Source organism: Chelonia mydas, chromosome 7, assembly GCF_015237465.2.
Source record: "Chelonia mydas isolate rCheMyd1 chromosome 7, rCheMyd1.pri.v2, whole genome shotgun sequence".
Classification (NCBI taxonomy): Eukaryota; Metazoa; Chordata; order Testudines; family Cheloniidae; genus Chelonia; species Chelonia mydas.
This window is the reverse complement of record NC_057853.1, coordinates 7,521,241-7,535,190: the sequence shown is the minus strand read 5'-3', so window position 1 is coordinate 7,535,190 and position 13,950 is coordinate 7,521,241. Positions and strand designations below refer to the sequence as shown.

Genomic DNA, 13,950 nt, shown 5'->3' with positions numbered 1-13,950 from the left:
AGTGACCCTAGGATAGGGAGTGCTATGCAAAAAAGGACAATTTGAACAAAATTATAAACAGCCTTGCAAAACTGGCACAAGTCTTAACAGCCCAAGGGAGGTGCGGGGTGGGGAGACCCTCAAGTTGGTCCTGCCTGCATTGTCAAAGGCGTTTCTGGCTGCTCTACATTCCTACATGTGTATGGAGCAGAGATGTATCAGAGGCCCCACCAGCTTCCCTCACCGCAGTGTGCCAGGGTGCCTCAAAGTGCATGGATGGCAAATATTTGGGATGTAGAACTGCAGAGCTGGGAAGAGAGCACACGGGTGAATTTCTACTTGCTCGCTCTACCAACTTCATTTTAAAATACATTTACAATTAAAAACTGTTGAAGTCCGTTGTATTTCAACAATAGGTTTATTTTATTATAAGAAACGTAACATGACATTAAGTAAAAATGCAAAAATTGTGCAATTATGGCAAAATGTTTAAAAATCCACACATTTGCCCTCATAGGACTACAGTACTTCTTACTAACATACCTGAGCACTGAACATTGGATGCCATTTCTAAACAGCAACAGGGAGCTCTTCGATTTCTTGCAGATCATGCGCACTACACATGTCTGATGCACCAAGATCAGTTTTAGTGATTTAATCAACATCAAAATTTAAAAGAAAATGGGGAGTACAAATTATTTTGTGTTTTGATAAGATTGGGAGGGGGGAATGTTTAAATTTAAAGTATCAGTATAAGAGTAAGTGTCAATTTAATAAGGGCAGTCTAAACCAGAGCAGAAGAAACGATAAATGGGCAGAGAGAGGATGCAGAGAGCCATATGTAAATTACAAGTACCTTTGGTGCAGTTTTAATCAATTGTTCTCACACTGTGCAAGTTTATTTTTAAAGTCTGATGCTACAGCAAGACTTCACCAGTTATCTGACTTTTAAAGAATTTAAAAGCATTTAAGAAGTGGCAAAATGTCTCAGCTATATTTCTGTTTAAACAAAGTATTCATGCATAAGATTCAGTATTTTCTCCTTCTATGCAAGTTCCAGGATTTAGCTTTTAAGCACATTACAGTCTTGGATCACAATCTTATTTTGAATGGTGAAAGAAAATGGAGATCTTCGTACTTTAGTGCAGATAAACAAAATTAACAAACCTACTGCAGAATTAACCACAGCATATTGTACGTCTGTACATCACATGAGCAGTCAATTGTTAACTCAAAATTCTATTTAATATTTTCAAGTAATATATTGAAATTTGTTCTACTAAATAAATATAGAAGATTGTCAAAAAGCAGCAAGAAATCTTGTAAATAGTCAACCAAGCTTTTAAAAAACAACAAAGAGTTACATAACACTTTTTGGAGGAAAAAAGGTTTTACACACTAATGCAATACTGTAAGGGAGGGTGCTTCAGAAAGCTTGCAGCTAGAGTCCTACAATAGCACAAATAGAACTAGCCAAGGACTATGGAAAATGTAAAAAAAAAAAAAAAAAAAAAAGCCATGGAAATAGCCTTATAAGAAAAATTCTTATTGTGGGCAGTGGATAACAATAGTATCTTGAAGGAACTAAACAAAAAGAGAAGCCACATACCTTAACATTGTTTAAAAATGCATTCTTAGCAACTATTCATATGCTCTCGATCTTAAAGGATGTTCCAGCACCCACACCTAAAAGAAGCAGTCTGGTCAATCTCTGGACAATGAGGTATGTAAATGCAAAGAGGCTTTTTTTTTTTTTTCCTTTTAGTTTCACAGTTCATTTTTTGATATTTTGTGCAAGATTTAAAAAACAAAACAAAAAGAGTTTGTTTCTTTAAAAAAAAAGAAAACCCTACTTTGTGACAACAAGGCCATACACTGAGTTAATGTTATCCCAAGTCTCTCAACAGTTATGCCAGGGTGTTACACTATTACTGAGTGAAACATTTGGCTTATTGAAACAGCTGTTAATTCAGATAATGGCCATCCTTTGCTACAATGCTTACCATTATCAATTTAAAATAAAACAGCTTTCCTTTACCTCAATTTGAGAAGTTAATCAGTTAAATATATAGGAAGATACAACATGCCTTGTTCTGGAGAGAATAAGCTTTGTAACAAATTACACCTGGCAAAGCAGAGCTGATATGAGCTCTAGGATTAAACATTTCCCTTTTACATCCAGTATTAACGATTGAAGAAGAAGCTAAACTTTAAACTTACTTTGTCATTAGAAAAATTAGTTAGATGTTCAATCCACAGAGAAAGTGTTATAATATATTGGATCCTTATTCTACATCTGCATTTAAAGTTCTTTAAACCATGGATTTCTGTGGATAAGTTTGTTTTAATAAATTGGATCATGAGGACAGCTCAGTAGTGCAAAATTTTCACATTATAGGTCAGAACAGAATAGTAAAAGGTAATTGGGGAGTTGGAAAAAGGAGGAGAATAATCAAGTTAAGCCACATTTTTCAGTATTACTTGAGCACATGCAAACCCTTTCTGAGAGGCAGAATGAGCTCTCCACAAAATTAATAGCCACTAAGGCCATATCCTGTCGTCATTCTGTGCAGGAACTCCCACTGCAGTAAAATGTTACTTAAAAAAAAAAAAACAAAAAAAACCCCACAATGGCAGGATAGGGTCCTAAGAAGACAGACTCCATTAATAATAGCAAGCTGTTTTAAATAGTGGTGTAGGGTTGGCCCATTCATTTCAGTCATACAAGTATTAAAAATGTATTAGCACCATCAACTTTTGGGTTTAAGCCCTTTACGGGATGGAAAATGTTTTTAAGCAGTGTCAAAACTACTTTTCAAGCACTACATTTACCGGCAATTGGCAGAAAATAGCTATTTATACTGTTAGCTTGATTTTAACAAAGCCCACAGATAGAAAATGACAGTAGGCCTTCTCTGTTTCGAACAAATATACTTCATGTTCTGCTTCCAACTTCAATATTTCCCTCAAACTAAGGTAGTGCACAAACAACATTATGAACATTTTAGTAGACTTCAAAACAGTACAAAAAAAGAATCAGGAGCTAGCATTCCTCTTTGTACTTTCAGTTGATCTAAAATAAAGACCTAGTGATATTGCCTCAGGATTTTACCCGTATTTAAAAAAAAAAAAGTCACTTCAGACCAGCTTGGATGTCCTTAGCTATTAATGCTAATTTTCTTTCATTGTAGTGCATAGTTATCCTGGCTCTTCTATTCTTGGTTTACTTTTATCACAAAACACACCCCTCAAGAATGACATGATTAAGTGTTTACCAGAAAAAAAAAAATGCTGATAATTGCACTTTGTAACCTCCTTCTTGCTCCCCTGGAAAATATCAGCAATTTTAAAACGAACCAGTAATTCCCTCCCAAGCCTGCAACCTTTAAAGAGCACCCATCCCCATGTACAAAAAACTCTCTTTCCGCTGACATTAAATACTGACAATTGCTTTGTTTTCTTTTAAGACGTTTTCTCTAACATCAGATACCACTGAAATCACTAAGGCTTGTTAGCGAATAAAATTAAATAACTTTCTGAAGACACTGCGGATACAACTTAGCAACAGCACATTCAAAATGCCGGCCTAAATCCCAAAGCCTATCTGGAGTCTCATACACTTTCTGCCATTGGTCAGTAACCTCATCATACTGATAGAGTGAATTCTTCCTGCTGGTTCTGAAAACATGTTCTTCAACAGTGACTTGAGTGGCTCTGACAAACAAATGGAGTTTGTTTTTGAAGAGTACCAGTTTAATATAGGGATTAATGGACTGATCGCATGGGAAGTCCTTTTTTCTAGTCCACTTATTTAGCTCGATGTCATAGGCCTCTACGGTAAACATACGCTGATGATTTCCACAGGTTCCAGCGATGTAGTAGATGGAGTCATTGTATACAGCTGCCAAGCCTTGGATTCTAGGCACAGTCATTGGGGTTAAAAAACCCCAGTAATCTTTCTGTGGATCATAGCAGAGGAAAAATTCTCCTACAGAGACAAAAACAAAAAAACCCACAAGCGTAAGATGGAGGTTATGAGTTATCGTTCTGAACGCTGAACACAGTTCCACGTGGCTCCCAGACTCTGAAATCAGGTTGAAAAGGGGGAAGCTTGAAGGCTGTCAGCAGTGCAATGCTTTAGCTATGTACATGTTAACAATCCTTTCCTACTTCTAAACCATGTTTGAGGTTCTGGGAAAAGTCCTTCAAGGCTCTAAAGCTTAAGGTGTTTCAAGTATTCACTTGGTTCTTTTATTTCCCGGTAAAATAAAGACTATTTAATCATCTATAGCAGTGGTTCCCAAACTTGTTCAGCCGCTTGTGCGGTGAAAGCCCCTGGGGGGCCGGGCCAGTTTGTTTACCTGCCATGTCCGCAGGTTTGGCCGATCGTTGCTCCCAGTGGCTGCGGTTCGCTGCTCCAAGCCAGTGGGAGCTGCTGGAAGCGGTGGCCAGTACGTCCCTTGGCCCACGCCGTTTCCAGCAGCTCCCATTGGCTTGGAGCCGCGATCGGCCGAACCCGTGGACGCGGCAGGTAAACAAACCGGCCCGGCCCCCCAGGGGCTTTCCCTGCACAAGCGGCGGAACAAGTTTGGGAACCACTGATCTATAGATTATAAAGGACTTCAGAATGAATTGCATGAAAGATGCTAAACCTGGGAAGGTAACTGTGCATCTTAGACTCCATACAGACCTATAAATCTTTTGCGTTGTGTGCAAGCAGGGAAATGGATGGATTAGTCACTTACAATGGTTTGTTTAAAAGGATACCAAATGGAGTCCTTGCATGAACCTGCTAACTAATTCACGATGACTTCTTTTTGGTTTGGACAATAATGAGCTTCATATATTGACTGCACAGATTACTAGCTACAAGTTGAAAATGACAGAAGTTCAGACACACGGAAACTAAAGCTGGTGCTCTTCCAATTTGGGTAAGGATAGTGCGGATTAGAAAACATTCTTGGTGAAGCTGTCTTTTACGGCTTAAAAAAAAAAATCACAGTTTCCTCAAAGGCTATGGAATATAGTATAACAAACTTATTTTTCCCCTCACACGAGAGCATGTACTTCAAATTATATTTAATAGCAACTTCCATACACATTTTAAGACATCTTGCCAAGCAACAGTGTAGATAAGTATCCTTACTCCTATAATTGAATGGAAGAAAAGCCTGCAAGAATGGTAGGAAATTGAAAGGGGTGGCGTTTAGTTTAAAAGATTAAGCTACATGGATACCTATAGATTTCTCTACACTGAGATACAAAATTAAATAATTAACAGTTGCATTCCAATGGGTCTTTTACAGCCAAAGTCAGCCCCCGTACTTGAATCCTATGAACTTGTTTGGTGTACTTGTGTGTGGCAAGTGTATATTTTTATGGCAAGTGCGCAAGACTACTTACTTGTGAACAGTAGCAATTGCCATGCTGCTTCTTTCTAGGTAATGGAAGTTGCAGAATGCAGTTTTTGCACCAATAATACAGTGGAAATCAATAGTGTTTTGCCCATGAGGCTAAGTGTAAGGAAAACAATTGACAGTTATACTGTATGTAACTGGGGGCTGGGTAACACAATGGATTACTTCTTTATTTGTGTAAGCATCAAGTTAACCCATAGAACCATCCAAAAGCAAAAGTTGCATAGGTGCATTCTCATGCATCTGGTAAGATGTGAGCAATAATACTCTTATTCTGAAGTTCCCACTTGGAAGATACAGAATTTTTTTTAGTGAAATATGAGAGTAAGTTTTCTACCAATTAGTTATTTCAGAAAAATAGTTAAAGGTGACATACTTTCTGTAAAAAGCTTTTAAGAAGAGGAATGTAGATTTTTAAGCAGCAGGCTGAAACAAAATGTTAACGGATGAACAACATTCTATGCATTGCATCAAATCTACCCCTAGCATTCCCTTTCAATAAGACACACCCTAAGGGTCATTTGACTTAAACCCAAATAAAAAGTTGGTAAACTCAGAATTCTAGCTGAAACTCCAGACTGACATACTACTACATGGTTTTCACTAACAAAATTTGGCTCTCCCTGCTCACTTAGTCCAGGAACAATAAAAAGAAAAAGCAACCACTCTGTAGAATTCTCTCCAGATCCCACGGAATCTTATCAATCCCAATCAGTGCAGCTGTGGTGTGCAGCTGGGAAGGAATCATGGCACTGATTTGCAATATTGCCTCTTTGCAAACCTATATTGATTTCTTCTCCCTCTGGAAGTAATGCTGAACTGTCAGCATCTTTTGTAGTTTCCCCTTCACAAAGATTGGCAAGATCAGAGAGGGGAGCCTGTCAGGAAAAGTAGCCAACAGAAGGCCCAGGACGGACATATTGAGCCCTAAGCCTCTACAGGTGCTTAAAGAGATGTGTGGGATTTCTCTGCAGATCTTGGGCCTCCCACTCAAATAATCATCTCAAATTCTACAAAGCCAGTTCTTGGCTGTGTCCAGTTCTGGGCACCACACTTCAGCAAAGCTGTGGACAAACTGGAGAAAGTCCACAGGAGAGCAACAAAAAAGTCTAGAAAACATGACCAACAAGGAAAGATTGAAGAAACTGGGTTTGTTTAGTCTGGAGAAGAGAAGTCAGAGGGGGGACATAACAGTCTTCAAGTATGTAAAAGGTTGTTACAAAAGAGGAAAGTGAGGAAGTGTTCTTCTTAACCACTGAGGAGAGGACAAGAAGCAATGGGCTTAAATTGCAGCAAAGGAGATTTAGGTTAGACATTAGGAAATAAGGGTAGTTAAGCACTGGAACAAATTACCTAGGAAGATTGTAGAAACTCCCTCATTGGAAGTTTTTAAGACCAGGTTAGACAAACACACACACACTTATCAGGAATGGTCAACATAATACTTAGTCCTGCCTCAGTGCAGGGGACTGGACTAGATGACCTATTAAGGTCCCTACCAGTCCTACATTTCTATGAAGTATGTTACAATTAGGTCTGCATATATTCTTACAGCAGAGTGATATAATTCCATTGGTAATGGTTTAACAACAAAATAACTGAGGCCTTTAATTATGGCACAGTAGTTGACGTCACTATAATGAATTCAGGATCTCAGAACAGACTGCTGCACACCCTACTGGTAAACTCTGTCAAGTTCTTCAACATTTCCCCTTCACTGTAAAATCTCTTGCTCCTTGGGCTTACTTGTAGACTCCATCTTAGACAACACATCCCTAGTGTTTGTAAACAATCACAATTTCATGAAGTCTATTTAATCTCCTCCATTCTCCTTCACCTTGTATAACCTTGTGCTAAAATAGTAGGCTCATTGCCAGAGGTGGTCAAAAACTGGATTTTTTTCCCCAATGGATGAAAGTTTTCTGACCAGCTGTACTGAGCTTACTAAGCCTCTCAGGAAGTGAGGAGAGGTTGTAAAAGCCCCCAGTAAGCCTACAGATTACATGGGATGTGGAGGCAAAAAGGAGGATAAGTTCCCCCTCACAATGAGCTTCTTAAAGTGTACAAGAGGTGGAATTGCTGCCCCCACTTTGAGGAGAAATGTCATGTTTCCATTCTCCACTACCTCTCTCATCTCCCCTCTGTTCTCCCCCACTCCCATTTTCTCGGTTCCCTACTCCTCTGGCACTCTTAAAATCTGCAGGAAGTGAGCAATTTAGGAAGTTCAAAGGAGTAGAAGCACTGGAACTAGACAACTCCCTTCCCTACTGATAAAACAAAATTGCTTACACAGTTAAAGCACCTTACCCTGTAAAACATAGATGTGCTCTTTATATTCCACAGCACTATGAAATTCCATTGCTACAGGCATTGGACAGACAGCTGTCCAACAGTTCTCTCTGCTGTCGTAACACTCCACAGATTTTAGTGAATTTCGACCATCTCCTTCATAAACACGACCACCTATTGCATACAGTTTACCACAGCAATGAACCAGTTTGCAGCCTATTCTGGCTCGTAGCAAAGGAGCTTTAGGTAGCCATCTATTGCCAGAGTGATCATACATCCAAAAGTCACTCTCTGCTCTGTGGTCTATGGAGACCTCACTGCTGCTTGGCCTGTAGCCTCCTGCAATGTAAATATCATTATCAGGTGATACAAGAATTCCAACTTCCCTCAAATCGTTTGGTGGTTTGCATAGTTTAAACACTCTCCCTGTGACTGAATCTAAACAAGGCACTGTTTGCTTCTTTCCTGAGTGTTTGTGGGCAGCATCAAAGCACATGATCATTTCAGAAGCAGTCATTCCAAGCCGTTGTGTATAGCCATTGGCACTAGGTTGTCCCTTCTGTACACAGCTTTTGGCTATAGCCTGTGCAAACATGGGAGGGATTCTCTCTAAAAATGTTTCTTCCAACAGAGGCATGCGGATGCATTTGGCAAATATTTCTGGAAGGTGCACTTCTCTTTTATTTTGTTCATGTTCAAACCACCTTATAACGCTGTCGTAAACATGCTCTTCTTTGTCTACGTTTAAGTCATCACTGTCCAGTATACTTATGAGTTGGTCTTTTCTCAACTGGAGAAACTCTTGCTCTTTGGTGACACTCAGAAACTTTTTACGAATGTAGTCTTGTGATCTGTCTTTGAGTTCCTGATGACCATAGTGATCAGCAAAGATAAACACCCCAATAGAGTTTTGTGGGTCCAAATGACTGATCATATATTTAGCACACTGGTCCTGTATGGAAGGGATCTGGAAGATACTAGCTGCAGTGAACAAAGCTTGGACATTGGCCTCTGTCAGCATTACTCTGGAGGTATATGCATAGTTCAATACTAAATGCATTGACTCTGCTTCAACACCAACTATACGAACTTCTTTCTGGGTACTTTCTGTAAGGCCGCTAGTGAACATAGATCTACAAAAGAAAAATATTTAGCAGTTTATTTTCAATTCCCTTCTATCTACAGGTCTAAAGATAACTGTAATATAGTTTATCATAACGTGCATACCATTCTAACAGCTAGGGCTGTCAATTAATCGCAGTTAACTCACGGGATTAACTAAAAAAAAATTAATCACAATTAATCGCAGTTTTAATCGCACTGTTAAACAATGGAATACTAATTGAAATTTATTAAATATTTCGGATGTTTTTCTACATTTTTCAAATACATTTATTTCAGTTACAACACAGAATACAAAGTGTACTGTGCTCACATTATTTTTATTACGAATATTTGCACTTTAAAAATGATAAAAGAAATAGTATTTTTCAATTCACTGCATACTAGTACTGTAGTGAGATCTCTTTATCATGAAAGCACAACTTACAAATGTAGATTTTGTTTTGTTACATAACTGCACTCAAAAACAAAACAAAGTCCACTCGGTCCTACTTCTTGTTCAGCCAATCACTAAGGAGAAACAGGTTTGTTTACATTTACAGGAGATAATGCTGCCCACTTCTTATTTACAATGTCACCTGAGAGTGAGAACAGACGTTCACATGGCATTTTTGTAGCCAGCCACATGCCAGATATGCTGAACATTCGTATGCCCCTTCGTGCTTCGTCAACTATTCCAGAGGACACGCTTCCAAGTGTTCAAAAAATAATGCGTTAATTACATTTGTGACTGCACTCCTTGGGGGAGAATTGTATGTCTCCTGCTCTGTGTTTTATCCACATTCTCCCATACATTTCATGCTATAGCAGTCTCAGATGATGACCCAGCATATGTTGTTTGTTTTAAGAACACTTTCACTGCAGATATGACAAAATGCAAAGAAGGTACCAATGTGAGAGTTCTAAAGATAGCTACAGCACTTGGCCCACAGTTTAAGAAACTGAAGTGTCTTCCAAAATCTGAGAGCAAGCTTTCAGAAGTCTTAAAAGAGCAACACTCCGATGCAGAAATTACAGAACCCAAACCACAAAAAAGAAAATCAACCTCCTGCTCGCGGCATCTGACTCAGATGATGAAAACGAACATGCGTTGGTCTGTATGGCTTTGGATCATTATCGAGCAGAACCCATCTTCAGCATGGACTCATGTCCTCTGGAATGGTGGTTGACGCATGAAGGGACATATGAATCTTTAGCGCATCAGGCAATCCTGGCTACAACAGTGCCACGCGAATGCCTGTTCTCACTTTTGGGTGACATTGGAAACAAGAAGCAGGCAGCATTATCTCCTACAAATGTAAACAAACTTGTTTGCCTGAGCGATTGGCTGAACAAGAAATAGGACTGAGTGGACTTGTAGGCTCTAAAGTTTTACATTGTTTTATTTTTTAATGCAGTTATTTTTTGTACATAACTCTACATTTGTAAGTTCAACTTTCATGATAAAAAGATTGCATTATAGTAATTGTATTAAGTGAATTGAAAAAATTTTTATTCTTACAGTGCAAATATTTATAATAAAAATTATAAAGTGAGCACTATTCTGTGTTGAAATTGAAATCAATATATTTGAAAATGTGGAAAACATCCAAAAATATTGATATAAATGGTATTCTATTATTGTTTAACAGCATGATTAATTGCAATTAATTTTTTTAATTGCTTGACAGCCCTATTAACAGCACATATCTGATCATCATTCATATAATGCTGTCGCGGTCAGTTACCTAAATATAAAGTGCACTTACACTCTTACAAGTGACTCAGAAATGACAGTTTGGAGTTTCATGTTTGTGTCTCATTAATTCCATATCTAGTTTGCTCAATTTACATACATAAATAAGTTCTCTCAAATTTCCAGTCAGCACACTCCACCCAGGATCATAAGTTGTAATGCATTGCATGTCAATATGCTAGAATGTATGAATGATGTTAAGGAAAGATAAATAAATTTTGAATGCTATGATGATAAAAAAAAACATGGAATGGATCTCCCACAGAGAAGAGGTTTTTTTAAAAAAAAAGACAACATGAAGATGAAATCATTTTCAAAGTAAGTTTCCTTGAAAATGCTGTTGCTGCCAATTCATTCATTTTAAAAGCAAATTGGAAGAGATCACTGAAGAAACAGAGATGTTTGTTAAATCTGAAATGTCATCACTAGCAGAAGTCACACAGAATACAGCTGCAGATGGGTATAAGTTTTATAATTGCTATCAATAATTAAAATATTTAATAAATTATAAAAGTGATTTTGCACTTGGTAAATACGAGTGCAGGGACCTACATACTATACCTGAAATAAGGACTGATTGCAGCAAGAACATTCCTATGACAGGAAAATGTCTTCCCATGATCAACTTCCACTACAATATCTGTCAGCTGTCCTTCATCGTACATTGTTTTAAGTTGTTGGAGAATACTGCAAGCATGAAAGGGATCCATTCCACTGCTGACTGTGTTTGAAGGAGGAATTCCATTCAGTGTTTGTGAAAACTTACTTAGTTCTATTTAAAAAAAAAACAAAATAGTCTTACTGGTATTTCAATAAAGAAAAAGCAACAGCGCACACTATCAAGAATATATCCATATTAACACAAATACACCATATATCAGCATTAAGAATGACTATTGATTTGAGATTCCTCATTTCTCTAAATTCCACAATCTCCTATGTGGCTAAATCTGTAAATTACACCTATCAACTTTAAGATGAAACAGTCACATGATAAATATTTTGCACTTATATATTACATAACCTTTCACCCAGTTATCCCAATCCTTATTGAGCTATTGGAAGTATTTTATTATCCCATTTTTACAAAAGAATGAAACAAGTCAGTGACTCAGTTCCCGATTCTCCAAACACTTATGTACGTGCTTAACAATGAAATGGGAAATAAACATTGGCTACTAACTTTTCCAAATAACTGGCAAGATTACAGTCCTAAAGTACAGTTTACATTTTCAACAGCAAATACGCACAACCACAAATATTAAACAACATTATGTATAAATATGTATGTATTTTACAAAAATTATTTGGCTAGCACTTAAAATTATTACTCAAATGTGAAAGGACTTGACATCTATCATGAAAAGAAATTAAAAACTGTACACTTCTGAAAATATCTGATGGTTCCTAACAAGGTAAAGCCAAAAATGATGATTGAGCAATGTTTCCAGCGCAACAACCTGTTTCGTAAGGGAAACGAGTCTTCTGTTCAACAACAACAAAGGAAAGCTCAACAGGAAAAATGAAGTGTTGAAAACTGTAAGTTGGATAATGCTGCTGACTGCACAGAAAACAGTCATAATGCATTCAGGGCTAAACACATTTAAAAAAAAAAAAGGCATGATAGATGGGACATTTAAAACCTGTCTTGTGCTAGTGTGCTGCAACGTTTCCCTATACAAAAGCCAGACACAACCTTGTCCCACAAGTCCCAGTGAAATCAATAGGGCTCTGATGTGCACAAGAATCTGCTGGCAGGCTTGGGGCCTAAGATTCTCAATATCTCATTGAATCACTCTTAGAGCAATTCTCAAAAAATATTCCTTTTTCCAGAAAGAACTTTAAGTACTTCCCTTAAAATAAGTATTCAGTAAAAGAGTCTCTCCACAGCACTGAGCAAGATGTGACAACTTTGATATTCTAAACTAGAGTGCATTCTCCTCAGTACAGGTGAGTCACCTGTCCTTGTTTAGTATTGAGAACAGTGATACTACTCAATAAAAAACAGCAACCCTTTTCTAAGTTCAACTCCAACACTTCCTCGTGCCTGGAGAGACAGCACAAACTCTGAGAGCTGCAAAAAAACATACACTTCCTTCTGTAGGTGTGAGACGGGAATGCAAACTCCCGCATACCAACACTGAACAGGTCCAGAACAACTCTCCCACCTGCCAGTCGCCTAACCAACATGCAAAACCAAAGAAGCTCCCCATAAAAATGGAGCTGGCAACATATAGCTTCTCACCCCTGCATCCCAGCTTCTTTATTTGCAGGATTTGACACCACTGACCTGCAAACTCCTCCCACCAGCTCTCTCCCCGATTTCCCTTTCCAATCAGTTCCATGACTGCTCACCTCTGCTCCCCTCCTCACTCTGTTCTCCCCAACATATATTCCCCTGAGCTAGCACCCCACACACTCTGACCCCCCATGTTACTCCTTCTCCCTCATTCTCTTTCCCTTCTACAGGCAGCCCCCCCTCAGGTACACCCCAAAATCTGCACCCCCAACCAGACACTCTCCTCCAGACACTACTCCCCAGACACCCCACCGACAGTTCTCTTCCCCACTCACTCTGCCTTCAGACACCCTTCCCCCCCCGGCAACCCCAGCTCTGCCCCTCCCCAGACACCCCTCCCCCCCCCAGCTCTGCCCCCCCTCCCCCCCAGACAACCCCCAGCTCTGCCCCCCCTCAGACTCCCCTCCCCCCCAGACAACCCCCAGCTCTGCCCCCCCTCAGACTCCCTCCCCCCAAGACAACCCCCAGCTCTGCCCCCCCCCAGACACCCCTCCCCCCAAGACAACCCCCAGCTCTGCCCCCCCCCAGACACCCCTCCCCCCAGCTCTGCCCCCCCGACACCCCCAGACACCCCTCCCCCCAGGCACCCCCAGCTCTGCCCCCCCCAGAAACCCCCTCTCCCGGCACCCCTCCCCCCAGACACCCTTTCCCCGGCCCGGCCGCACCGACCTCCCAGCGCTGCCATTCTCGGGGCCCGGGCTGCGAGCGAGGGAAATGTCACGGCCGGGGCCGCTTCCCCTTCCCCTGCTCCTCTCCGGGGGGCGGATGCTGCCTCGCCAGCCAATCAGCCTCCCCGCACCAGCCAAGCTACCACGCGCTGATTGGCGGGGGCCCGCAGTGCATGCCGGGAAACGTAGTCTTTCCCCCCCTCCCACGCGCCGGGACGGGAAGGGGCGCGGGCCTTTCGCGCGCGGTGCATGCTGGGATGCGTAGTTCCTGAGGCCCGCCGCGGCGGTACCGCTGGGACTTGTAGTTCGCAGCGGGTGGCTGAGGCGGGGGGGGCCCTGTCATCCCTCCCAGCGTTCCCGACCCCGGGGGGCGCTGGCCCCAAGGCCTTGGGGGCGGGGCTGGCGGGGCCACCAGATCCCCCTCGCCCCGCCCGGCCCGGG

General features: G+C 40.5%; 1 protein-coding gene across 1 annotated transcript; it reads right to left on the bottom strand.

The window, feature by feature from the left end:
• Positions 1-378: 378 nt before the first annotated feature.
• Positions 379-13,675, bottom strand: KBTBD8 (kelch repeat and BTB domain containing 8). The gene is made up of 4 exons (XM_037904793.2): positions 13,511-13,675; positions 11,104-11,314; positions 7,704-8,818; positions 379-3,967 (listed from the first exon to the last, which is right to left on the bottom strand). The coding sequence occupies exons 1-4, from the start codon at positions 13,524-13,526 to the stop codon at positions 3,504-3,506; spliced, it is 1,806 nt and encodes a 601-aa protein (XP_037760721.1). The 5' UTR covers positions 13,527-13,675; the 3' UTR covers positions 379-3,503.
• Between the last annotated feature and the right edge of the window lie 275 nt (positions 13,676-13,950).